The 26748-nt window shown below is 35.7% G+C and overlaps 1 protein-coding gene and 1 long non-coding RNA gene across 3 annotated transcripts in view; one reads left to right on the plus strand and one right to left on the minus strand.

The window, feature by feature from the left end:
- Nucleotides 1–687: 687 nt before the first annotated feature.
- The window catches only part of BCKDHB (branched chain keto acid dehydrogenase E1 subunit beta), a 133440-nt gene continuing 107379 nt past the window's right edge, over nt 688–26748 (minus strand). For both annotated transcript variants that reach the window (XM_059842558.1, XM_059842559.1), the window contains exons 10-11: nt 5925–6077; nt 688–1023 (exon numbers count right to left, since the gene is read on the minus strand). In XM_059842558.1, the coding sequence (XP_059698541.1) occupies nt 5937–6077 (141 nt within the window). In that variant the 3' untranslated portion in view covers nt 688–1023; nt 5925–5936. The remainder of the gene's footprint in view (nt 1024–5924; nt 6078–26748) is intronic.
- The window catches only part of LOC132325350 (uncharacterized), a 43252-nt gene continuing 25323 nt past the window's right edge, over nt 8820–26748 (plus strand). Inside the window, exons 1-2 of the long non-coding RNA XR_009485923.1 lie at nt 8820–8957; nt 22793–22895. This is a non-coding gene — a long non-coding RNA (uncharacterized LOC132325350). The remainder of the gene's footprint in view (nt 8958–22792; nt 22896–26748) is intronic.

Consider the following 26748-nt stretch of genomic DNA (forward strand, 5'->3'; position numbering starts at 1 on the left):
AGAATGCACAAACTGTCAATACAGAATCTTACACAAAGTGGTAGGACCTGAAAAGAAAACAGTTTAGCACTTTCCATAGATCCACTGATATTGAATGTGAAGTTATCCTCCTCAAGTTCCTCCCTTGTGTGCTTCACCTGTCACCTTGAGGATTGTCCTGAGCAGGTTTGTGTACAAAGGTATTCTTCTTTCTCTCAGAAAGAGCCCCCTGAATAATCACAGAAATGTGATTATCTGGCTACTGCCATCCATCTCCTTAACCCCCCCAGTCCTTCCCCTATTCGGTGAGAAGCAATGCAGCATGAGACTAATTTGTACAGAGAGCAAAGCAGGCAAAAAGAGGAATTGCTTTTTGCACAGCTGCTTCGTAGCAAGCACATTCCAATTCTTGAAAGAAGGATATTGCAGCAAAGATGTACCAATTAAGCCTCTCACTCACAGCAACAAAGCAAAAAAAAGCTCTCCTCCCCTCTCAAGAAAAATGGACTTCCCCTTGCAGAAAGGGAAATCAGTATGAGGGACTATTTTACATGAAGCCACACAAGCAGAACACTGATGCCACCAGTTAAAGCAGGTCTCTATCACACAAGTTGGTCTGGCTGTGTAAGGTTTATTGTGTTGGAAACAGCCACATTCAAATAACTTCTTTGGGTTCTTCCAAAACAATAGCAAAACGAAGAGACTACATGAGCATAACATGTTTTATTGAATAAAATTCTGCTTCTAATATTTACACAGTGAAGTCTAGATGTAACCGAGTGAAGCACGGCAATGTGCAATTTTCATTCAACATCTGGAATACCTTTGAATACATCTGAAATTACTTACTGTAACAATCAGCTGCCCATCACTGATTTCATAATTAAGGAAAATTTGAACTTGCTGAAGAATAGCCAAGATGAACATTCAGGATAGCTGAGTTAAAAGAAAATCGGCTATGTAAATTCCAAACCGAAAAGATCCGATTAAAATGTCAAGAGTTTTGAAGGTAGCTTCTGTATTTCCCTGTTGTTCTTCTCCTCTCTGCAGAAAAAGATGACAAAATAAATTATAAATCTGAAGACTGAAACTAATATCTGCACATTAAACAGACAGCACACTCTAGGGTAATCTTAGTTCTTAAATTCATAATGTCTTAACTTCAAAGTGTATGAACTAAAACAAATTACTAGCAATCACTTACTGATTTTGTATTAAATACCATTTTACATCTTTAAAGCTTCCAGGGTAGACCCACAGAAATTAGAAATGCTGCAAATGATACCTAGAGTCAACACACCACTAATTATTGCCATTTACTCAAAGAAATTTATGATGAACTACCTTCCCTCCTACTTGGAATGTTAAGCAAATGTTTTGTATTTTTTCTACTCGATACACTATCATTCTACTATTGCAGAGAAGAGGGGTCTGGTAAAGAAACTACAGTCAACACCTTTCCTGTCTACAGGGATCTTTTTGAAAGATAATTTCATCATTGATCTTGCATGAGTTCTCAGCAATGTCTGAATGCAAGTACAGATTTGCAGCAGCCATACTAACAGTCTAACTCATGGCTCTAGTAGAGTGATATCTTATATGTGGACTACTCACCTGTTGTAAGACATGATTCACTGACCATCTGGATGATTTTTGTCATCCAGAAGGAAAAGATTATAAACAAGGAATGTTGTGTCCTGCTCAAGATTATGGAGGTTGTTTATTCTAGTGGGTTACAGATACCACTTATTAAGCAGGCAGTCTAGCCTGCCACATTTGTGATTTATGTATTGAAAAAAACCTGGTTGTTAGGCTCAGGTTAAAAAGATCCTGCAGAGTTTGTCATGTCTTATTTACCAAACAGGGACAGAAGTACAGTTGTCCTGTCCTCAAGCTAACTTGTATGAAGCCCTGCCAAACAGCCAGAAGTGCAAGGAAGACACAATTACTAACTAAAGTACTTTCCAGGTCCCTCCCTGTTTCCCAGCACAACCAATTTCAACTGCATGCTTGGAAACAAAAATAAATTTAAATCAGCCCCCTAAGATCCCCTAACATCACCTACCCTTTAAGCACCAAGATTAAACTTCTCATAGAATAGTTCTGCAATGAAGTTCAGTGCCATAACTCTGCATTTTTAGAGACTAAGTTTGAAACAGTAGCAATGGCTTTCTATGAACACACACTCTCATGGAGCTAAACTGTAACCAAGCAAGGAATAACTTTAAAATTCAGAATCTGACAAGAAAACAAAATATGCAAACATAGTAAAAGCTGCAAAATATAACAGGAAAGCACTTAAATACCTGCAATTTCTATGCTACAGTCAGCCTTCAACATATTTGTTAACAAGACTATATTTTATAAAGTTTTTAACTATTTTCTTCGGTTTCATGGCTATCCTGTTTCTTCTTTTAGGATTTTTTTTACCTACACAAACAAACAGCCAGACACTGTTCCATTTACCCAGGAAATGTATATCCATCCTAATCTCACTGGGTTTTCTTATCTTTATCTCTTTTCCAACTACAGAGAGTTATCTGGAACACAGCTGCCTACCTGGAAGCTATTTCTCATACACCTAACATAGCTACAAATTTTAATAACTGAGAAGCTGCTGAAAGATAGGGACTTTGCTCTTGCCTGTCTCGTTGGTGAGGTACACAGGACACGTTAACAAACACTGTCTTTACGCAGGAAATCCATCTGTACTGACAAACTCAAGATAAGCAACTACCTGTGTGTGAGATGCTGTCAGCATAGGCTGAACAAAACTAAATGTACATTAAGATAATAATGCTAACTTTAGAAATTATTAACCACAGCACCCAGATTTTTTTACTCTTCCAGTTCTCTCTCCCCTGTCCTTCTGGGGGGAAATGAGAGAGGCTGTGTGGGGCTGAGTTGCCAGCTGGGGTTAAACCACAACACCAGCTTGACCATTTCTGTAACTCAAAAGCCAACCCCACACCCCTCTTCACCACAGGGAACTCCTAGCTGCCCTGTCTCTCCAACAGTAGGACATGAAGGGGTCCCGCCCCTCTAACATCCAAAAGGACTGACTGGGCTCAAATCCACACAAACTGTAAAACCATTTCTTAGAACAACATATGAGACGGTTTGGAACACATAACTTCATCACTCCATACCAATGGCAAGTAACAAATGTTACCATGAGTACAAAAATAAGCAAATGTAAAGCAATCCTTCAATTTCTTAGAAACTTAAGTGAGCTACCTTATAGGCAAACTCTGTGGAGTTGACAGCAGAATGGAGGTCTGTTGCAACTGCTGTGTCAAGTGTGTAAGACCAATGAATAGCAGATAGAAAAATAAGGGAATACTCCCCTGAAATGTGCCTTACAACAAGGCACATTAATGTTCTCTCACAGAAAAACACAGAAAAACTTTGAGTAGCTCATTCTGTGACATTAACATCAAGTCACACCAACCAAAAGATATGGTGCTATGGGCCCCAAAATCTGGATGTGTTGTTAGACAAAGCAGAAAGCAGAGTTTTCTGTGTCTTAACACAGGTTGTTTCAGACAGCCTCTAATAAACCTGCTCCTTGGCATGCTAAATCCAGGCAAATTTTTTAGATCAGGTGTAGTGTGGATGTCCAGTGTCGAAACTGGGTTGTGCACAAATTTGATGCAATCTCAGAACCCATTTTTTCAGCTCATACCTCCTTCACTTTACCATCCTATAGAGGAACAGGGGTTTAACTAAGTCTGAACCACCAAATGTCCTCAGTTTGTCTCCCTTTTCTTACAGAGGTAACAGTATTTGGTCCCTTAGTTTCCTCTGAAAAGTAAGAAAACAGAAGCAATCTAGCATGACCCAGTAAATCACCTCAAGGAACAGATACAACTAAACCATTCTCCTTAGGTAAGATACCCTGACTTTGTTACAGATGTGCCAAACAAAAAAAGCAAATAAGCATTTAATGAGTTTACTTCAACCCAGATCAAAGGCAAGGACAACTGTTATAAAAAGCACTGATCACATATTCTACAAGAAATATGACAGGTCAGAAAACAGCTTTACTTTTAATTCCAAGGAAATGAGGCACACTAAGAACTGCATCACCAGCCAGGCAAGGGAGGGGATTGTTCTGCTCTGCTCTGCACTGGGGCAGCCTCACCTCAAGTGCTGGGGGCAGTTCTGGGCACCACAGTGTAAGAAAAACATTAAACTGTTAGAGTGTCCAAAGGAGGGCAACAGAGATGGTGAAGGGCCTTGAGGGGAAGCTGTGTGAGGAGTGGCTGAGGGCACTGGGTCTGTTCAGCCTGGAGGAGGCTGAGGGGAGACCTCACTGCAGTTACAGCTTCCTTGTGAGGGGAAGAGGAGGGGCAGGCAGGATCTGATCTCTTCACTCTCATGATAAGGCAGGACTAAAGGAAACAGCACAAAGCTGAGTCAGGAAAGGTTTAGGTTGGGTATCAGGAAAAGGCTCTTCCCCCAGAGGGTGTTTGGGCACTGGAAAAGACACCTTAGAGAAGTGATCACAGCACCAAGCCTGACAGAGTTCAAGAAGCATTTGGACAACAATCTCAGGCACTTGATGGGACTCTTGGGGTGTCTTCCACAGGGCCAGGAGTTGGACCCAATGATCCTCATGGCTCCCTTCTGATTCAACATATTCTGTGATTCTATTAAATGCTCTGGTACATCAGTAACAAGTGATTTTTGAGAAAAGTAGAACTATATTTCTTTTTGAGACACTGCACCACTGGTATCAATCCCATTTCTCATACAGAAACTCCACTGTCTGCTATTGAGGGAAACAAAGATAGTGGAATGCCAAAAGGTGTCCTGAAAGTAACTCTGCATATAAAGGAAATTAACATTATGGTATCGGTAACCTTCTATCCATGGCTCTAAATTTAATTCACAGTTTAATGTAGAGGTAAAATACACAGAAGATGGCACCCCTCACATAAGGCCTACCTTGGCCCTCCTGTCTTTGCTGTCAACAGCTAAAAATCCCTTGCCTGTCCATCACAGTTTCTATTGTTTTCTTCTTTCCATTTCCCATGTACAAGATCCATCAAGACTGTATCTCAAAACCTAGGTTACTTTGTTCAGTTAAAGGCAGCACAGAATACATTGTGTTAACACATTTTCTAAACAGTTAAACTTTGGTCATTATATACCAGAAGTTCTCCCACAACACAATTCTAAATCCTGGTCAGCCCACCCGACAGTCAAATGTTACTTAGTACAATATTATAATGAAACAAAAGATGTTTACAGACTGTGAGTAACAGACACAGTAATGTGTATTACTTCACAGTCTCTGGGCTCTGCAAACAGAAATCTTCAAGCATGATCAAATTACATTGAAGACCATACAGAAAAATTATTTTTATAATAAATATTAAATAGTAGTACTTCAACAGAACTGAACTACACTACAGATGCTTCACATATTTCCAATGGTTTGTGTGTGTTTACAATACAGAGCCAATATTTAGAGTAAATTGGGTGTTATTTGTACGTTGCAGGATTACAGGTCACCCTGAGGAGTGAAAAATTATAAAATTTAACACTGTGGTTGGCTGATGAAGTAACTCTTGAGTATTCTAATAGAGATGAAAATATATTCTCTGCATAAGTATTCCTTTCACTCTTCAATTTATACTCTTTACACTTCTCAAGATTCAAGACACTTAATTTTCAAATTGATTAAGCAAGGTAATTAATTTTAAACACTGATTTCAATGGCAGTACTCAAAAATATTCAGACACCTTTAAGACTGAAGGCCTAAAGCTGTAAGAGGCAATTCTTATTATAAATAATTCAATAAACTAATAAATTTAATAAATAATTAAATAATAAATAAATACAATAAATAAACAAGTAGTACTATAGGCCCAAACCTTGCAGTAACCCTGTCAGAACCCTTGCAGGTAACGTGTCAGTACAAGCTGCTATTTCTCACCTGCACTACTGCTCAGTAGTTAATCATTCTTCTAAGAGCATCATAACATTTCCATTTGTCTGGGATGTAGAAAGGCTCAAAGATGTGAGGGAAGGGAGTGTCATAGCCACATACTCTTGCAATAGGAGCTTCTAAATTCAAAAAGCATTCCTCCTGTTAACAAAAACACAGAATAAATGTTAGTGAGGACATTCTTTTCAGGAGTCTTGCATCACAAACTGGGGTCATATGAACTTTGCCAAACAGACAGTCCTGGAAACCCAAAAGTTCTATTTATATCACTGAATAAGTAGTCATAACCAGAATAGTGCTTCCTCTTGCACAAAAGTCCTGATTAAAAATACAAATTGTATTAATGTTATTTTCATTCTCTGCATGTGTGCTGCATTAAATCATAGGCAGATTATATTTAGTACATCTGCTATACATTCAGACAACTGCTGCCAAGAAACAAATATTTTAGGAGCAAAGGAGTAAGAGTCTCTTTCCTGTACCACTTTTAAACATATAGAAAAATTATATAATCTAAGAGTGCATATTATTTGCTGGATAAAGGAAGATAATATTCAAACTTCTTTGAACTCTTAAGATTATTAAGGCTCTGTCTAAGCATTAAGCAGCTAGGAAAAGTAAGTGGATTTGCATATCTCCAACCTTTGAGTCCAATCCATGCTCTACTCAACCCCTCCACAATTTGTGTTCTACTTGGAGATCAGATCTGATAATGACTCTGAGAGTTTCATTACTTGACCTAGAATGGCACAAAATATTACAAATGCCACATTAATTTGAAAGTAACCTGTAAATATGTAACATTATCAGCCTTAATAACCAAATAACTAGTGGGGTTTCCATCCTCTTATTCTCAAGTACCAGAATGATGGCATGGACCACAAAAATCTGTGAGAAGTGGGTGTAGAAACAACTTAACCAGACCAAACTGATGTTGATGCTAATTACCAGCTCCCTTTTCTCTCTGTATCTTTAGTATAGGTATTTGCTTTCCAAAGCAGACAAATGAAGTGATAAAACATGTCTCCTCCTGGTCTCTCCTTTATGGAGTGCAGCAACTGAGAAATCCTGGCCAACTTCCCCTGTACTTGGCTCAGCAAAATGGAAGATGAAGTATTATCTACCGGTCCTTTTCTGCCAGGCCCACAGGGAAAATAGTTAAAAAGCTTTTCTACAAATGCTTGAACGAAAAGTTAAAATGCTTTTCTACAAACGAGTGCCAAGTATTTTCTCAGACTGATGAACTGTTTTGAATGCACGTTGCCTTGCAGTCCATGGAAGCCTAACTCTGCTTACACTGCTTTCTATACATCACTATTTGGCAGTATAGAAGGTACTGGTAACCCACTGAGATCACAACCTTTCACTCTGGTTTTTCTGGACAATGAACCAAAGTAAAAAGTCCAAGAGGTTGTGTGACTGCACACAGTATGAATTACACTTATTAGTGCATTAATTCACATATAAAACTTCACAGTCTGAGTAGGTCTGAGGTAAAAGATATAGGCAAGCAATATAAATATTTTTGAGCTCCACTTCCAGGCACTCTTTTCTTTGCAAAGCAAAATATTCACATTTGCACAAAACCAGAAAGCAGAGTGTAATAAGTCCTTTTTCTGTCCTTGAGAAAGCTCATGATGTCCTACTCTGACCTGCTGGCAAGGGTAATTTTAATACTAAACAGACCTGGATTCCCATGTTGTAAATGACCAATAAGACAAGGCAATAGATTTTGGACCATCCCAAAACTGACTGCCCAATCCACCTGTCAGTTGCATTACACCAAAACATGCAAGTATATTCTAGACTTGCAGGCTCCCAGCCCTGCAGTGCTGTTTTCAAGTGCCCAACACAAACCACTGTCTAGAAGACAGACTGTTTAAACAAACTGATATCTCTCCAGGAAAGACGTTAGGAAAAACTACTTTAAAGTTAAATGGTTTTGGAAGTAAAGTAGTAGGCATTGGGATTTCTGGTTCAGTGTAAAATGTTTAGTTTTGAAAACCTGTATGAAAAAGTCATATTCTAGGAGCAGGATATCCATAACCTCCAAAATTCAGTTAAAGTAAAAAACTATTATTTTGTTAGAAAAGTGTTTATAAAACCAACAGCTATAGTTTTTAGTTCAATCTATCTAATTTTTTTTTTTTTGTAAAAAAATCCAACAAAACATTAAATTGCTGTTCTTCTTGCCCTGCTCCTAACTCCAGAGGCCAAATTCTGGCCTCAGTTATTCAATATGATCTTTGCCAATTTTCCTTCATTTGCCTGATTTTCACTGAAAGCTTTCTGGAAAATACATTATTATATTAAGATATAAAGGCATATAATTGGTCACATAATTTTATTTCAACATTTGAGGCTTAATACACTCTCATTAAGACTTTTCAAAACAACTTAAGAGCACAGGTGCCAATAGAAATCTGTTCTTGAAATTCACAGCAATCAGTCAAATGTATCACACATGCAACTCTTTAAAACAATCACATGCCTTGATTTTTTAGAACAGGAGCTAAAACCAAGGACTTGCTGGATGTTGCACAATTGTATGTGAAATGGATCCTCCAGTATGTGGTACCCTCAATCTATTTCCCCAGATTACAATATCCCAGTATGCTAATAGAGAAAATTTATCCAAGTTTCTTTTAGCTTTATTTAAAAGCATATTTTTATCAGAGATACAGGTACTCATTGCTAAATCAGGGTTCTGAGTCAAAAACTCTTAAAAATCTTGGAATGAGAAGTGCAGACGTTTACAGAGATATACAGTTGTACAAAAAGGATAAAATAAAAAATCAAGTCCATTATTGGGCATTACTGAAAGAAAACATTACTCATCCATCTGCAATGTATGGAAAAATAAAGCAATCTCATCTGTTGTTTGGAGGAAGTGCTTTCAGGCATCTGAGCAAGAAGAAGACAGTTAGAAGAGATTTTTTTACTCCAGCCTGTCCTTCCTCTGAAGGGAATATCTACAATTCCACAGTCACAGTAAACAGACCTTCAAATGCAAACATTTTGGTAAGTAAGTACTGGTAAACGAGACTATTTAATGCCTAGCTAGCAAATCAGAAAAATTCAAACTCAGTCTTTCCCCCTATTATAGTCCTAATTTCTTTATTTCTATCTTTTTTGGATCCATTTCATTTTTTCCCTGTAGCTGGCGAGGATTAAAATCCATAAACAGGATTTTAAATTATTATTTTTCATTTTTATTGTGTGTAGAATACTTCCTAAGTGAGAAAGCTTTCCTTTAGAAATAAATTATTTCTGCAATATTTTATGTCCTCAGAGTCTCTCCCATACTATTCTTATTTTGCAACACTACAAGTACCCCAAAAATTAACAGCTAATAGAATGCCACATGGCTTCTACATGAGACTACTGATTTTACAACTCCTTTTTCAGTCCAGGAATTTACTTTCTGAAGCATGATAAACAAAAAGTTTATATTAAAGGCTAATATGAATACAAAGAGCTAGAGAGAACTCTTGATGTTTATTTTGATATTATAGCTATTATAATAAAAAGAAGACTAAACATAAAGTCCATTACACAAGGCAAAGTGTAGGAACATTCTTCATGCAGGAGAACTCATTTTTTGGCTGACAATAAGAATAAAATTTAGACTCAGGAATTCATTTGCAAATGAATTGCAGGTTGCAAAACTTAAATTAAATTGTGGTCGGTCCTGTCAATTAGAGCTCTGAATTTTGCCATCTCATATACAGATTATAAAATTTTAAACCACATTATTTAATTAAAGAACTTTTCAGAGGGAAAACTTACTGCAACAGAGTTTCACTTTCTGTTCCGGATTTTTATTCAGATTTATTCATGCTGTTCCTATAAACTAAAGTGTGGGACTTAAACAGTTAAGAAAATTATTAGTTAAGATTATTTCAGATCACTTTTTTTGTGATTGCTACATCTATATTATCTATTACTTCCACATACAGATTTTCAACTGTAAATTACCTATTATTGTAAAAATAAGACGAAACCTACAGGTTAATAATATTAACCTATAGGTTAATAATGAACATGGAAATCTCATTTACAATAAAATCTGTTCTTTAACTCACGGCTTAGATTTTCAAAAGAAGCTTTCCAAAGACGCTGTCAATCAAGCCCTATTTTATAAAATGTGAATTTCATGCAATAAGCTGACAATAATTAAAGACTATATGTCTTTTTCCTTGGTTTCTGCTTTAAAATAATGTCTTATTTAAAACATCTACTTTCTATAACAGAAAAGTCAAGTATCTTCAGTTTTCATATGTTTCTCAGTTGTAGTGCAGAGCTTTCCTTTACAGCTGCAAGCACCAAATGCTACACATTTTAAACACAATTTGCTTTGACAACAAATATATGTCACATTCCTATGAACAGTCACTTCTATGAGCTACACAAGTACTATACAATGCACCCACGAGGTATTCTCAAGTTGAGATATGAGTAGAGAGTGATCTATATAGTCTTTCTTTAGAGGAATTCTTTTTTTCCAACAGCTTAGCCATTTTTGTCTTAAAGTACTTTTATAAATCTTTTCCTGATAGTTACAACCATGACACAATTTTTCCTCAGAGAGCTCTGCAGATGTATGCTGTAAACTTTTAACTTCTATCAAATCTTTTTCTCCTTTTCAAATCACGTTAAGACTATATATTTATAATTTAGCACAGATTAATAATGATCCATTTTATTTGTTACCAGTTCTTTGAATTTATGTAATTAATATCTTGTGAAATACAGAAAAATAGTTAGCTGCTAAAATTATTCATTTTGTAATTGCCAAAAGAGATCATACTTTTTCTTGCAAAATACTTCAGTAATTATAAAACAAAGAAAAAATTAGGAGAGGAAAAAGTCTGTTCTATGTAATTAATTGCCTTGTTACCATTAAAAAGCAATTAACTGCAAATATTGTCTTTGCAGTAATAAATCACATAAAACAGTATTTATAGAATAAGTCAAATTAATTTGATAAAAGATAAAGTATTATAAAATAAAATGAACAATTAACACACAGGCTTGAAGATTGCTTTCGAATTTCATTTCAGCCAGCTTCAAAAATGAATGGAACAATCTTTAACAACCCAATACAAAACTGGTATGGTCTGGTAAATTTTCCTTATCAAGTTAACAACAGAACAACTCTATCAAACATTGACAGCAAGAGCATTAACTTGAAGCTGTTGGCTGAGATGTCTTGGTGGCAGAACTCCACAAAGAAATCAGCACCACATTCCCAAGGTATTTACAGTACCAAACAAAACCAAACAAAACAAAACAACAAAAAAAAACACTACCCAAAAAAACCCAAACAAGCCCAAAACTTTATTTATGTCAAATAATTATCTTTTCAACAAGGAGGAACGTGAATAAAAAGTATTTTTTATTTCTTTACAACCTAATCCTGTGTTTTATGCAAAACAGTCAAAGACTTTCTATGAAAACACTACACCACTTAAATTGACTCTGGTAGAATCTAGGACTTGAATTGAAATATATTCAACTCAGAAGAACACACAGACAGGAATTAAGGTATTCTTGGTAAATGTATAATTTGCATTGTTTGGGGTTTGAGGTGGAGCAGCCAGTACAATTCTTCTGCACAAAATAAAGGGCACAAGACACATACACACAAGAGGATGTGGAATGACTTCCAGGTTATGGAATATGCTACTTTAAGTGAACCATAAGAATGTCTTTTGGCAAGTCAATTTTTGATAATTAATTGTAATCTGCTAGATGATCACTTCCCACCTTTTTGCTACAAATACTAGAAATACTATTTTTTCCTAGGCAATTATGTTCGATATGTAGAATATGACAAAATTATTCAAACAGAAGTTGTTCCTCTATATAGCAGCAAACCACCTTACAGCAGTCACTACAAATTATGTCATTCTGTAGGATATTCCAAGTTTCCTGTGCACTTTCTTAAGTGGCAATTACAAATATTTGCAGCAGGACCCACATATTTTCTAAAAGCCCCAAAGCCCCAGAGCTAGAATGATTTCCCAGGCCCATGAGTATCTGAAAGTTCTTGCTTTATTTAGCTACTTGGCATTACTAACTGATCTGTTCAGTAAATGATCCTGCAAACTGCTACACGTACGATAACATGGCTGAATAATCCAAGGGAAACCAACAGAGCTGAAGTGCCTGCAAAAAATTATTCTTACGTGAAAATGCTTGCAGATCACAGGTCATTTTTCTGCATGAATGAGCAGTTGTTCTGCACAACAAACATTTGTTAAGATTTGCAGTAAAGATTAACCTACTTCTAATTAATTCCTACCTTTTAATAACAAAGTTAGAAATATGCTACCAATGTAATCAAACTTTATACTTTTCGATCATCATTTATCACCTATCATTCTAAATAAGTATTTTTACAAAATACTTATTTAAGTATTTTGTAAAAACATCTTCTGGTTAAGCTCAGCATGCCAAAAGTGACTGGAAGGATTTGATGCTAAGAGTTTTAATAGTCAGTGAGTGGTATTTTTATTTTTACAGCTGTTGAGGCAGCTGAGAGATTCTTGCAAAGACAGCCTTGTCAGTCTACGTATCTGGCACAGTAAAATTCTCGTAGAAGTATTTCACTCAACACACAGCAATGAACTTCAAAGGAAATGCAATTTCAGCTGCTGCTACTAAACAATTAAACCAGCACATTTCCCTTTTCATACTGAAGCATTTGCATTTTGGGACAGTGCAGTGAGAATGATGCTGTCACTGTGACTGTCACCAAATCCTTCCCCAAGGCAGACCTACAGCTTGGCCAGGCAGCCAGAGCACAAGTACAAAGGAACTATCCTGTCCTCCCATGAAAAGGTTAGGGCTTACCTCATAACTTTCCAGAATTTTTTACATGATCACCTTTGCAAAACAGATCAGAGTGGAGGGGATTATTAGATCACTCGACACAAATATATAAGGAATTTCATGGTGTATTATTTAAACTAAGTTGTAATTTTACATATAAATTTAATTTATCAGAAGCTGCTTGATGGTTTAAGCACTCAGGTAGAAAAATTCTAGTGAAAAGCTTCAAGTGAACTAAATATTCTCTCATATAAAAACAAAATTAACAGTTAAGAAATCTGACTGGTGAGAACAGAGACATAATTTTTATTCTACAGAAAAAGTTTAAAAAGTTGGAGAAAAATGTGATGAGGTTTTAATATAAAAGTTTATGCAAAAATGTACTCAGAAACACTAAAATAATTATATTGGAGACTGAGCTTTTGGGCACAGGCTAACCTAAAAAGCATGAAATAATTATTTCACCAAACTTCTTGGAGTAATTAGCTTTTCTTCTTTCCTAGAGAGATGCCATTTTTTATAGTTTTGATCATTCTACACTTCATTTCCTAAATTACTGTTCAAACAGGCTACATTGATATTTCAGTGTAATGAAAAATTGCCAACAAAACAAATGAAAACAAGACCTCTAAGAAAATAAGAAATTAATACTTCACTAATTTTTGCAGCTATAAATAGTCAATGCAGCTCTGTTACAAAAGACCAAGAAATGGGCTGCAAATGAAACACTTTTATTTTAAAATGTTTAATAAGACCATAAACAGTTCACATTACATCTCTTAATTTAAAAACTGATCCAAAAATGAAGACGGAGAATAATATATTTTGGAGGCTATGAAATTTTGAGTTTCTTTTATGCCAGAACAAACAGTTGAAATGCTTGTATAAAAACAAATGTGTGGGACCTGTGACATATTCAGCAATATTACACACAGAAACACAGATAGCAGATTTAATTATTTTTACACAAGAGAGAAACATAACGTAGATGTCAAATGTATAATTTAGGAGTCTCACTGAAGTTTTCATTGGATTAAGCCCAAGTATTTAACTTGGTCTATATTTTAGATCATTTAAATAAATTTCTTAAAATGGTTATGTGATCTTTACTTTTATACTAAATCATTTATACAAATTTAATTTTCACCCCACTAATGAACTTACTGCTTTTAAGTTGAAACTATAAATCTTTTATATAACCTAACCTATGTCTTCTATCAATGTTATCAATTGTACAGTGAAATTTCTTAATGAAGAAACAAAGTAAAATACCTACACAGCTGCCTTAGTTACTGTGAAGCACCTCTCATAATTTTCTTCTTTTCTGTATCAGTTAGCACTCAACATAAAATTGCCATGAATGAAATGCAAAAATAAGCTATTGGTAATACTGCAAAAGGAAAATCTGCAATAGAGTTCACACTGAGATTTTCTTTTCCTCCCATGTGTCTGCTAAACAGAAAAAAAACCAGTGTTTCTCTCATGTAAGTACTTGAGAGAAATTCTCAGTTTATTCACTAACTAAAATTTTTGCAGAACTCAATCCAGCAGAACTCTACTGGACTAGACATCTCTAACAAATGGCATTCAATAGCATAATACATAAAATTAGAATATCATAAATATAAAACAGAACTATAGCACAAATGGACATTAATTCACTGTTTACAAGGTCTGATTTTATTAAGTTAATTATTACACAGCAATCCTAATTTACATTTGCCCTGAAAAAAAAAAAAACACTAGTATTATACTAATGGAGGATTGCTTGAGAATTAGTGTTCCCTACATCAGATTTATTTTTATTTCAATTTTTAACATAGCTCTTGAAGTACATTGGGCCTCTGGTTTCATCCAGTGTGCAGCACTGTGATTGTAAAGCAGCATAAACTCTAACCTCCTGCAATCACAGAGACTGTGATACCTGACATACAACAGGAAGCATAAAGGGAGAATCCAAAATGCAGAATTCTGTGAAAGTCTGAGATTTTATTTCCTTTGCTAGTGACCAAACTCACCACTGCTTGAGTCAGGCTTCCTGTCACCTAAAGCCACTACTGATGTCAGAAGTGAGGGATTAGGTACCCTTACACTGACATGCTCTCCCAGCTGGGCAACCACAAAATCAAAGAAAATTTTTAAACAACAGTAATTCAGTCATGGAAATTTCTGTGCCCACCAGCCCATACACCTGATTTTCTCTCAACAAATGAGACCACCAGGCCATGCACAGCTGAAATTGGAGCTTTTTCCCCAAACTTCTGACAAAGCGTAAGGATATGAAACTTGGCAAGTTCCTAGAACTGAAGTCATGTCTTTGCCATCACAGAAGGCCACAGTTTCTATCACAAATTGATATTGATATATTTGACTGTATTGTACTCTATTGTAGTGATAATGCTGTAACACGGTTATTGGCTTTTTTTATTCACACTCTTTCTGTATGACAAGTCATCTCGAAACTCTCTTTCTAATTTCAAGCTATTAATTTCAGATTCATTCATATATAGTTTTCCCCCAGTATTACTTTAGCAAACACTTTTCTGCTGGTTACCTTTGTTTGTTTCCCCAGTGAATTTATAAACAGGATTTACATGCCTTTAGTCTTCCTTTTGATAATGGGAAGAAGGCAGGCACCATTAAGCTATTTTCACAGAGCAAGCTCTGATGACCCTAACAGCTCCTGACTCATGTCGCCTGGTTTCAATACTTTTTTTAAAAAACTAGTTCACCAAACCACTGTCTTCTACAACAAAATAAGTCCTTACTATTTCTACCATAAGGGCCTCTCCAAACACACTCGTTTTTCTATCCAACTGCAGGATATACAACTGAGTCGAAGCCAACTTATACATCAGGTCTTCCTCTTTCACCCCACACATCATTTATAAGCATATGCTTTAAAAAGTTTGGAGTTCCTAGCCATGTAGAAACTGCTTCTGAGACCCTTAATATCAGCCAGGCTCATCAGAGGATTCTAATTTTTACTATATCAATAATAGACTGACTTTCTTTGTGACTTCAGAATTCTGGGTTTTTAACTAAGAAATTACAAGAATGTTAAGATCTAATTAAGTCTTAAAAAATGCTTCTCTTTACAGCTTGGTAATATTTTTGAGAGCCCACCATACCACAATCTCCACATCATACACCTTGCAGTTCTTGTACTGACAAGATTTTGTAATGTCAGGGTCTAATCTGTCAGGTTAATCTGCCACAATCTACACTCACTGTATAAAGCCCAGCAAATTCACTGACAAATTAAGTTTTGAAAACATGAGGCTGACAACATTTTTATCAGGGCACAATACCATAAGAAAATTAGTATTTCATGCTTTTAGAAGGGCATTATTAGCTGTCAAGACTGAAAAACAGTATTCCAAAAAAATGTAGCCAGTACAGAAGTTACTATGGGGCTTTTCTTACAGTATATGGTGAGATTTTGCACTTGTCAGATTGTAGAAATACAATCAATCAACGATTGTCAACCAATCCTGCTAACAACTGTAAAAATGAAACATGCAGACACTGCTGATATGGGTTTAGATTGCTAAAGATCCAGTTTAAGTGTTTGACATTGTACTTTTTTTTGATTAAGACAAGAAACATGTTCACAAATGTCTTCTTTTGTGGTTGACTTTAAAAAAAGTAATGAAATAAAGTTCACACATACCACTATTTTCCTGGTTTGTTTCTGCTATGAATTCAGGGATAGTCCAGAAATTATGGGGTTTGTTTGCTTCATAGTTTCCTACCCACAGTAAAATCAATATTAGTTTGAATTCTGTTCAAAAATAGAGGTTTAAGGATCTTTCTCTGAACAGTATATAATTTTTCAAGGCATTCCTACTTATTTTAGTGATCACCACAAATTATATAGAGAAAGAAAACTTTAGCTTGTAGTGGTTAATAAACAACTTTAACCAAGAAGACCCAGTGACCGAACAGATCAAGGGCTGAGATTTGCTGCAGCACAATGACCACAGCATGCTGAAATTCAAGCTGCTGCTTTGCAGTTTTCTTATTGAATACAATGGTTTCCTTTATTCAAACATCTTTTGAAAGTTTTCTTAATTATTTGATATAGGTTTCCTAAATTATTAAAGCTGTTTTCAACACTTCTTTCTTTCTGATTTCCCCCCAACAAAAGAATTTTTAGGGGTAAAACAGGCAGTTCTGTGTAATTCATTAGCTAGTTACCATTAAAAATCAAGTAAAACTATTTATGTTCTTAAAAGGGAGACAATTTTAGGAGGCAATCAACAGGATCTCTAGTTGTCAGGCACTGCTAAATAGTTTCAAATCTGTCCATAGGGATATTTACTCTAAAATGAAATGTACCATCCTTGAAGATATTAATCCTTACTGACTATAAAGGAGGCCTGTAGTGCACAGATTGGAGATGCAATTTTAGATCAATCCCAACTGAGTAATTATTTAAAAAATTCAAATCTATGCCACCGTGTAGCAGTGGCTGTCTTTACACAGGCAGTCACAGAGATGAAACAAATTAATTGGAATTATTGTAGAAGGTAGACTGCTACAAAATCTGTAGTACCCAGTAAGAGTGTCCATCAGTAACAGTGGAAGAGACAATGATAATTGAAAAATCATTCCATATTGCCCTCTCTTTTCAGTCCTGATCCACTGCCAAGGGTAGTAAAATCTTTATGGACATAAAATAGAGGATGACATATATTGTCAGTACACAGGCAGTAAAAGGTCTTCAGATCTTTCAAGTTTCTCAACTACCTGGAATTCAAAGCTGGTATAATATCCAGCTTTACAGGTGAATGAAGATTGCAGGTAATCAAACATATAAAAGGAAAATAAATGCCATTCATTAGGTGACTTCTGAAGTTGCTCCTGTAATTTTGGTAAACCCACTGGCTTCTTGAAACTTCTAAATCCATATATAATGTTACATATAGTATTTAGAGCCAAATGTTTCCCTCAGCTAGCTCAAAACTCCATATGAAAATGGGGTAAATTCAGATCTTCCTACTCAAAGTTAAATCAGAATTTCAATCCTTAAACAACAGTACAAGTTTCTTTATAACTTGTACAAAGATGGTAACATCCAGATTTATTCACATAATCCCATCATACTTACTTATAGAAGAAATCCTTTTCTTACTATTCTCAATATAGACAGCAATTAAATACACAGTAATTAGAGGATTTTGCCTCAGAGGAAAGTAGATTTTTCAATTTTGGTTCAACTAAGTAGGATTCCTCTCCTACTTCCTTTTTTTAGCAGAGAAAAGCTGCTAAAATTGTCTTGGTAAGGCAACATTGATGACGTAATTTGATTTTTGAGTAAAAGCGGACTGCCTCCTCTGTATTACTTACCAGGTTTCTTGCACATCTGAAACATTTCCAATACATTCTGGAGACAAATTGCTTACCTGAGGCATTCTGAATAAATGGGAACAATTTTCTGACTCAACACATAGCAATAGATGGTGTTACAACTCATGTTTCAGAGACATTTTGTCTCCTTTCACTTCTGTCCTTTGGGACTAAATAGAGCTAAGTCCATCAATATATTTATTAGCATATAATCACGTGAATTCCATCAATACAAATATATTTTGTGTTTGACTCAGACATATGCATATGCAGACTTGAACTTGACACCACACCTACAATACACATAATGTGTTTTGCCACATCTAAAATAGACAGTAATCAATGCTAGCTTTTTATAATCAGCATTTCTTATTCTCAGCCAAACAATATTCTTAATGTAAGGTGGTGGCCAGGCTAGCAAGACTCTGATGTTTGGAACCTAATCCCCAAGTAAGGTACCTGAAGCTATTCTACAACAAATAAATAAAAGTAAATTAAAAATAAACAAACAAAGTCTAATCTTTTAAGTACTCCTGTGAATAATAACCACAGAGATGGGTAAAATTTGAAAAGGGACATTCTCCTTGTGGCACCCCAAAAGCCACAGTGCCACTGAACAGCAAAGAAGGGAGATCAAGTAGGGCACTTCTGCCCATGGCCAGGGTGCTCATCTCAAGGATGGCAGCTCCCAACCCCCCATGATCCTCACATAAGCATTTTATCCAATGGACATGAACACAAAATAGAAAATAGTCCAGGGAAGAAGCTCAAACTTTCAACCAAGAACACCCGGAAAGACAGAACTGGTATTCCCTGAAAAACCTCCTGCTAAATCTGGCAAAAAGATTTGACATTGGCATTTTCTGACAGAATGGTATTTTGCCAAAAGGACCGTGGTCAGTCTTAAAATAGAGGCACTTCATCTTTTTTTTTTTTTTTTTGGTGCTAAAGAATGGAAGTGTTACATGTAATTAGCTTCCTGCTTGATTGAAATAATAGATTGTCAGGGACTAAATATTAGCTGCCCCAGTGGAATTGGTTATTCCTCCTCCAGGTCCTCAGCAACTTTCATCTGTCTCCTTCTCTCCTACCATTAATGTCTTGGATCTAACAATGACTTACAGAGGTATTCAAATGTAAGAGTCTGGACATCTTTCACAGTTCATCTTGAAGAAAAATATTGAAACTATTTTAGGCAAAGGGACAGATACATCATATTTCTACTTGAATATTTCATAAATGAATTGCAATGCTTGTTTCTCTGGAATAACACCAGTCAATGCTAGCCACCCAAGGGGCCTTCCAGAATTTAATTACCGAAACTTGGGCCTGCAGATAACTTTTTTTCTGTGGCAATACTGAACAGTATAAGTTTGACTGTATTTAGAGCAGCAGCCAATCCTAAAATACAATTCATCCATCTCAGCTGTCCAACAAAAGCAAGGAGCTTTCACATTATAATGCAGGATTTAAGGAGTGGGGTTTTCTGCCTTTTTTTTCCCCCTTCAAGTTTTTGCAGGAACACCACGTGAGTTGTCTTTGGCCTCACCAACTATTTCTTGCATGCTTTTTGAATATCACTGTTACCAGTATTTCTGCCTCCCTGATGGAACATCTTAGGTCTGAGGTTTCATGATTCAGAGCAATTATATCAAAAAAATTGAATGTTAAAACAATTCATTTACACGTATGTTTATAGTGCTCTGAAGATTTTGTACACTGAGATCAGATTTTAAAGCACATGAAACTAAACTGGTGTTTCAACTTCAGCTAACAGACTATTCAAATACAGTAAATTGTTTTAAATTAAGATGACTGCATTTAAAGTTTGTGCATTTTTATAATTATATTATACTCTAATTTATTTTAAAATTAATTAATTATATTATTTGGCAAAAATACAAATGTAGTGCCTTTAAGTTTCTACTGTATTATTTAAACCTGGCTTTGATTATAAAACCTATGAACAGCTACAGAAAGAGTAATTTTTCCTTTAGTCTTAAGTTATATAAAATAGATAAAATGCAAAAAAATTAAATATACAGAGTTCCACATACCATAAAAAAATTATTATTATATTTTTAAGGTATGGAAAATTAATTTTTAAGATTTACAGTGCATCAATCAGTGGGCTTTTCAAATCAAAAGTTATGGGTTTTTTTCTAAAGGACAATTATTAATATGGTCAACATTTTTCTGATCTTTAGAACTAAATTTAATAATTTCTAAAAAGTAATAAATTATAAGCATATTAATTAAGCACAGAATGAAATTATTTAAAATAATAGTTTTGTCTTTAAGTTCTGAATGTATGTTCCATAATTCACTGTTAAATTTCATGCCATGAAATAGGCATTAGAATGGCTTTCAGATTTTAAAGCTGTAGTGTATTACCAACCAAAGTACGTGGAAGCAATCACTCTGATTGCAATCATCTTATGCTGTGTTTATAGAAAATTAGGCCTTAAAAAATGCTTATTTAAAATTGTGATAATTGACAAATATGCTTGGGATATGCATAAAGAGAATTAGAGGTAATCTATTATTTTTTAGTATCAAAGTATGCAAAGAAATATACTGTATTACTGAAGTAAAAACAAACCCATACACTTTCTCTAGAGCATATTTCATAATTGTTACTAATATTTATATAAATAGAGTCACTAAATTCTTTCATTATTACTTCCACTAATCACCATTTTGAATTCTTTCTACAATGTAAACAAAATAACTGGCTCGGAATTGTCCAAAAAAAAAAGTTGCATAGACATTAATGGTTCCAGCCCTGTGACTTGTGAAATGCTTTCCCATGCTTACTTAAAACTCAGATTTCAGTCAAAGGTGACAGCAATAAATAACACAAAGGGTTAGGTCTGAATTTTTTGTGAAAGAAACAGTACAAAACGTGCTAAGGCACTAAACTCTCTTACTTTTACTAATTTTACTGCTCGGACATGTTACAGCCCACTGAACTGCGGACTAAAAGCAAGAAACATTTCATTTTTAAAACAACTCCTCAGTTTGGCTTTTGTGCCCTCAGGCATGGACTCCAATTCAGTTCCCTGGGTATTTTGGCTATACAGGAATAGACATCCATGCCATCAAACAGTCACATTTCTGCAGTATCTGATCAAAAACTGTAAGAGCTAAAAAACTGATTTTGCTTTATACTTCTTGTAATTCAATTCACTTAAGACAGTGACCAGTCTGCTTCAACCGTTGCTCTGGAAGTGGGCCCTGAGAAAAGCCATCTGTTCCACTCAATAAAATCAATTTTGTGGGCCCTCTTCCACTTCTATTTCTGAATTCAAGCGCCAAACACCTGCAAATTCTCCAGGCAACTTCCAGATCCAAAATTTCCACTTCCCTCACATTTCAAGACATAAGAGCACCGCTGCAGTGACTGGCAAAGCTCCTCAGGGTAGAGCACATTTAGGGGGCATCTCCAGGGGGGACAGAGCCATCCCCTCCACTGAGCAGGCAGGGATGGCACAATGATCACTCTCCAGCCTTGGGCAGTACAATTCAGTCCCTCAAGTCACAAAGCAAACACTGAATACCCAAGTTTGGCAGGCTTAAGACACCTAAAAGCAGGTTTTGTTACTCAGAAGCCGCTGAATAAACTTGTGTTACTACCCAGAGGAAAAAGGCAACAACCACAGCTGAGTATTACCTGAAAGGACTTCAAGATGCACTTGGACAGTAAAATATTTAATTTAGAACTGTTTTGTCAACAAAATGTCTGAAATTGGTCCAAGGGAGTGGGCATTTTCTAACCTCAGCTGGCTATTTTAGAGCCAGCATCTGGTTTAAGCCAGTTGCCCAAAACCTCCTCACAGTTTGAGGAGATGAGAGGGCCCCCGTGGGGCACGCAGACCCCAGGCATTCTATGTGACTGAGATCTCTACTTTGTGACTGCAGAGGAAGCTTATGGCACCAAACCTTCCCAGTACCTTCATGTAACCCAGCCCAGACAATTGTCCAGTCAAGCAACAATTAAATAAAAAATTAAGTTCCCTTTAGATAAAGAGTTATCCCCACTAAATTTAATGTATCTGAGCCATAAAAAACATACAAAACTGCATACAAAGAGTACACAATTACTGTGAGCCCTGGTCATCCTGATGGTTACCTACATAGTGAGGTGAACCTTTATTTTTTATATAGTGCAATAAATCATGCTAGTAAATGACACTGTAGAGCATGTCTAAATCAAGAGAGCCACTGAGGAACACCTAAAAACTATCCAGCCAAACTGCAAAGAACTGCCACTAAAACTTCCCATGCGCCAAAAAGCCCTAGAGGGTTAAAAGGAAAGTATAAAAATACTCTGTGATAGGGAAATGCTCAACAGCTTTTAACACTGTAACACACTTGTCTATTAGCATGGTTATCTGCTCATCTGATATATCTGAAATATCTGATATATTTGTCTTATAGCAAAGATCAAATCTTTTCTCTGCCTCCAGGGCTTCACATTTTATGGCATCACTCAGTGCCTAGATGAAATAATTGCATCTATCTGGGATTAGTGACTCTGGCCTCCCTCAGTTTAAAACACAGATACACCCACGTTCTGCAGCTGAAAATCCTAATTTTCAACTTTCTTCCTATAAATGCTAGGCATTTCTGAGCTGAGAAAGATTTGTCTCTCCTTAATACTCAAGGGTGAAGACTGGCAGGAGAAAAATGAGTAACGGGTCGCTCACCACTTCCCAGCTACGGAAACAAAACCATCAGCGGTTCCAATCGGATCAAACGCTTTGCTCTGTAAGTCTGAATCAGCTTTTCCAACCAACTGAGTAGTTAGAGGTTACAGCACATGATAAAATCAAAACACCAACAGCATTTCAGAGCAAATTATTGCAAACATCAGGATTTGCAAATATTCAAATGTAGGAGATCATTCTTAAGTCTTCTGAATAGTAAAATGTGCTCACTTGTAAAACCCACACAGCAATGTAGATCTTATGAACCTGACCAAAAATCTAAGAACAGCCTTTGAAGTTTCAATTGAGTATGTTTTATTCGTAGTCTTATTTTTATTCTCTAGAAATGGTGTTCACAATGAAGAACAAAAAAAAAAAAAAAAAAAAAAAGTAAAAGTCCAATAAAGTGTAAAAATAATTACAACCATATGCAACAAATCTCCGTAACTAAATATTTGTGGAAAAGCCTGAGTGACCTGGAAGAATATCTCTCAACAGAATATATTTCCCTGATACAGTCCTCTTGTATATTAAAATAACAATTTTTGAATATTTTTATGTATGCAATCCTCTCAGACTGTACAATTACTAAAGATAGTAAGTCACAGGTAATGCCAGTTTTATATCAGAGCTTCAATCACATTTACTTATTTTGTTGTGTTTCAGAGGCTTGTTCTCTAGAATTAATGTTATCTGTCATTTTAAAGACGACCATCTTGATTGCATATCCCCTCCTTTTAAAGAATTCTGAACTTTGTCAACACTCCTGAAATCCCCTGAACTCAGTCCTCCTTTTGGACTCTACTCTGAACTCCATTACTATTTCTTTCCAGCACTATTAGTGAGAGAATTAGAATTAGGCCAATTGCTTTGCACAAAAATCCAAATTACTGTCACTGTTTCAGGATTTGACAACTTGGGTATTGAGCAAACACACCACACTGATAAAGCTCATGTTGTTAAGGATACTTCTTAGTAATACTTAAAAATTTGAAGGAATTTCTGCTTCCTTTCACTTGATAAAGTGCCATTTTATCTATAGCGCTACACTAAAACAAGTCAGATTTTTGACAGACCTATTTTAATATCTGAGAGAATTATTATTTAAGTCATTTGAAAAACCTTTTAATCCTCACGTTTCTCAGCTGCATTGTGGGTAACACTACTGCTTACTCTTTATGTATGTAGCAATGTTTAAAAAGATACACTACCTCTCTTTTAAGAATAATTTAAGGTTGTGATTTGAAAATTTAGTTTGATATCCCTTACAAACTTCCCATTGAATATTTGCTATTATAGGGTAAGAGGCTGTTTTTGTAGTTATCTTCAGAAAAAGGGGTATATGTTTAGGCTTTAATTCTTCTCTTTCATAGACACCATTTCAAAGTGCTCCTACAATCTGGTGAACTTTAGCCATATAAAACTAAGGCTTCTGGATACTTGGGAAACTATGTCTTCCTAGATCATAGAGGATCTTTATCAGAGATGCTATGGTAGCTTAAATAGTCATTTTGACTGGGTTATGATTGGTACCATAAATACTTATTCACAGATTTTCCCTTATCGAGATTTTTAAGTGTGAATTCTTATTTTATAGCAAAATAGAGGTATGTAGATATATTCAAAGGTGTTTCAAGAGTAGCTGGTCCTTCTGCTTCACTTACATTTTATTAATAGGCTCACAGAATCACAAAATTTATAGGGTTGGAAACAACCTCTAAGATAATTGAGTCCAACCATTTACGTAGAATTGCCCAGTCTCCCTCTAAACCATGTCCCAATTTGCCACATCTACACATCCTTTAAATACCTCCAGGGATGGTGATTTCACCACTTTCCCGGGCAGACTGTTCCAATGCTTGACAATCCTTCAGTGAAAGAATCTTTCCTAATATGCAACCTACACCTTCCCCAGTGCAGCTTGAGGCCACTTCCTCTTGTCCTACCCTCTTGTCACATGGGAGAAGAGACCAACCCTCAGGTTACATCCTCCATACAGGTAGTTGTAAAAAGCTACAAGGTCTCAGAGAGCTCAGTGATCACTTCCATCAGCTCACCCAACACCCTTGGGTGGATCCCATCCCAACTCATAAACCTGTATGTGTCTATGTGGTGCAGGAAGTGACTGACCACTTCCCTTGGGTTATGGGATCTTCATTCAGATCCCCCTTTCTGCCTTCCAGCTCAGAGGGCTGGGTACACACCTAGATATTGTCTTCAGTGCGAAATTCTTAGTCACCTCTGCATTTTAAAGTTAATCTCCACACCACATCTTCAGAGATCAGAACGTTAATCTCAGTTCTAAATACATTTTTTATCTTATTAGAAATGCTGAATTATCCTAAATAAACAACTATTCTTTGAAAAAGCACAATAGTCCTCCTTTATTTGTTAAAGAATCATTTATCTGAAGATAAATTGTTTGATTCTGAATAGACAAACCAGAGTGTCTTCAAGAGCTAATCACACATAATTTAGGAACATGTCTCCTTTAAACAGTAAAACTGAACAAGTACTCCTGAAAACAATGTGCTGTCTTATGAATGTTTGTGAATTGTCTGAAGAGATGACATGAGCACTCCTTACTCAAAATTAGGGTTCTTCAGCATGTAATTCTTACCAGACATGGAATTCATAAATCATCTATTGTAAATTATGCAGGCTATTCACCTGTCTGTTATTAGTCCCTCTAGGAGTGGAACTTCTCCCTAACTTCAGTTTAAGTGAGGCATCCTAACCTAGCACCAAATAAAAGATACAGCAGACCTTAACACCCTCTGCATACGTTCATCGATTTTAGAGAAGGGCCAGCTCTTCTGTGCAAAGTCCCATTTCATCTGCTATTAAAAAAATAGATAAAAATCTGACCTTAATCAATTAAAACTATGTCTAACAGTTCGCATTAAGAAATTATCTATCCACAATAAAATTAAACTATTGGCTAATATTCAATTACAGAAGTAGCAAAATGGCCTTTGGAGAACATTCCCAATCAAGCACAAATATGCGCAGCATAAGAATATAAAATAGTCACAAGTGTAATGGATTCAACATTTTCTTTGACTGTCATTAAACAATTTTTAAGTAATGCAAAATAAACAAATATCAATCAACACATCTCAGAGTTACAAAGATCATATTTTGCTATCATTTGTAAGTGAAGCTAGCAAGCTTTATATAACAACTTAAAGTTTAAGGAACTTATTTTCAGTTGTTGACATTTTTATTGATTGCACTGATGCCAAGTGGAGGTAAATTACATGAACAGTGGAGCTCAGTTAAGCAGTAATTCAATACAACTACACAATATTTGTTGATGAGCACCCACCTAGAGCAGAAGTCTCAGCAAGATCAATTAGCTACTTGCCAATACTGCCACAGTTTAGGGGATGTCCCCTGCATTCTAAGTCACTGCATCTGTGCAACTTCTGGAAAGACTGTGCTGCATTCTGCAAAATCCCTCACAGAGTGCCCTTGTTTAAGACGCAATGCATCTTAAGACAACAATAGGTTTACTTGCAACTTCAAAATGCTTCTCTAATTATTTTTATGGCCTGAGTTAAGAACAACAGTTTATCATTACAGGTTTTTCTTAGATCATTTTAAAATATCTTCTTGTAAATGAGACCATATGATTGCTTTCCTTCCAGGAATATTTGAAAGAGCTGCTAAAGTAACTGAACTGTGCTGAATGTGAGAAAAGGCAAAAATAAAAATAAGAAAGGTACACTAAAAACAGAGAGTAAGAAAAACCAATACAAACTAATCTTTAATTATGCAAAAGGGTCATCTAACTTGATAGTGTGGAGATCTGAAGTGTTCTCCAGAACACCCAGTCCACTGCCCCAAACAGAACCATTTTGTTTCACACAGATAGTTTCCAGCAATCCCAAAGATAAAATGGATTCATACAC

The sequence above is a fragment of the Haemorhous mexicanus genome, chromosome 3 (genome assembly GCF_027477595.1).
Source record: "Haemorhous mexicanus isolate bHaeMex1 chromosome 3, bHaeMex1.pri, whole genome shotgun sequence".
Lineage (NCBI taxonomy): Eukaryota > Metazoa > Chordata > Aves > Passeriformes > Fringillidae > Haemorhous > Haemorhous mexicanus.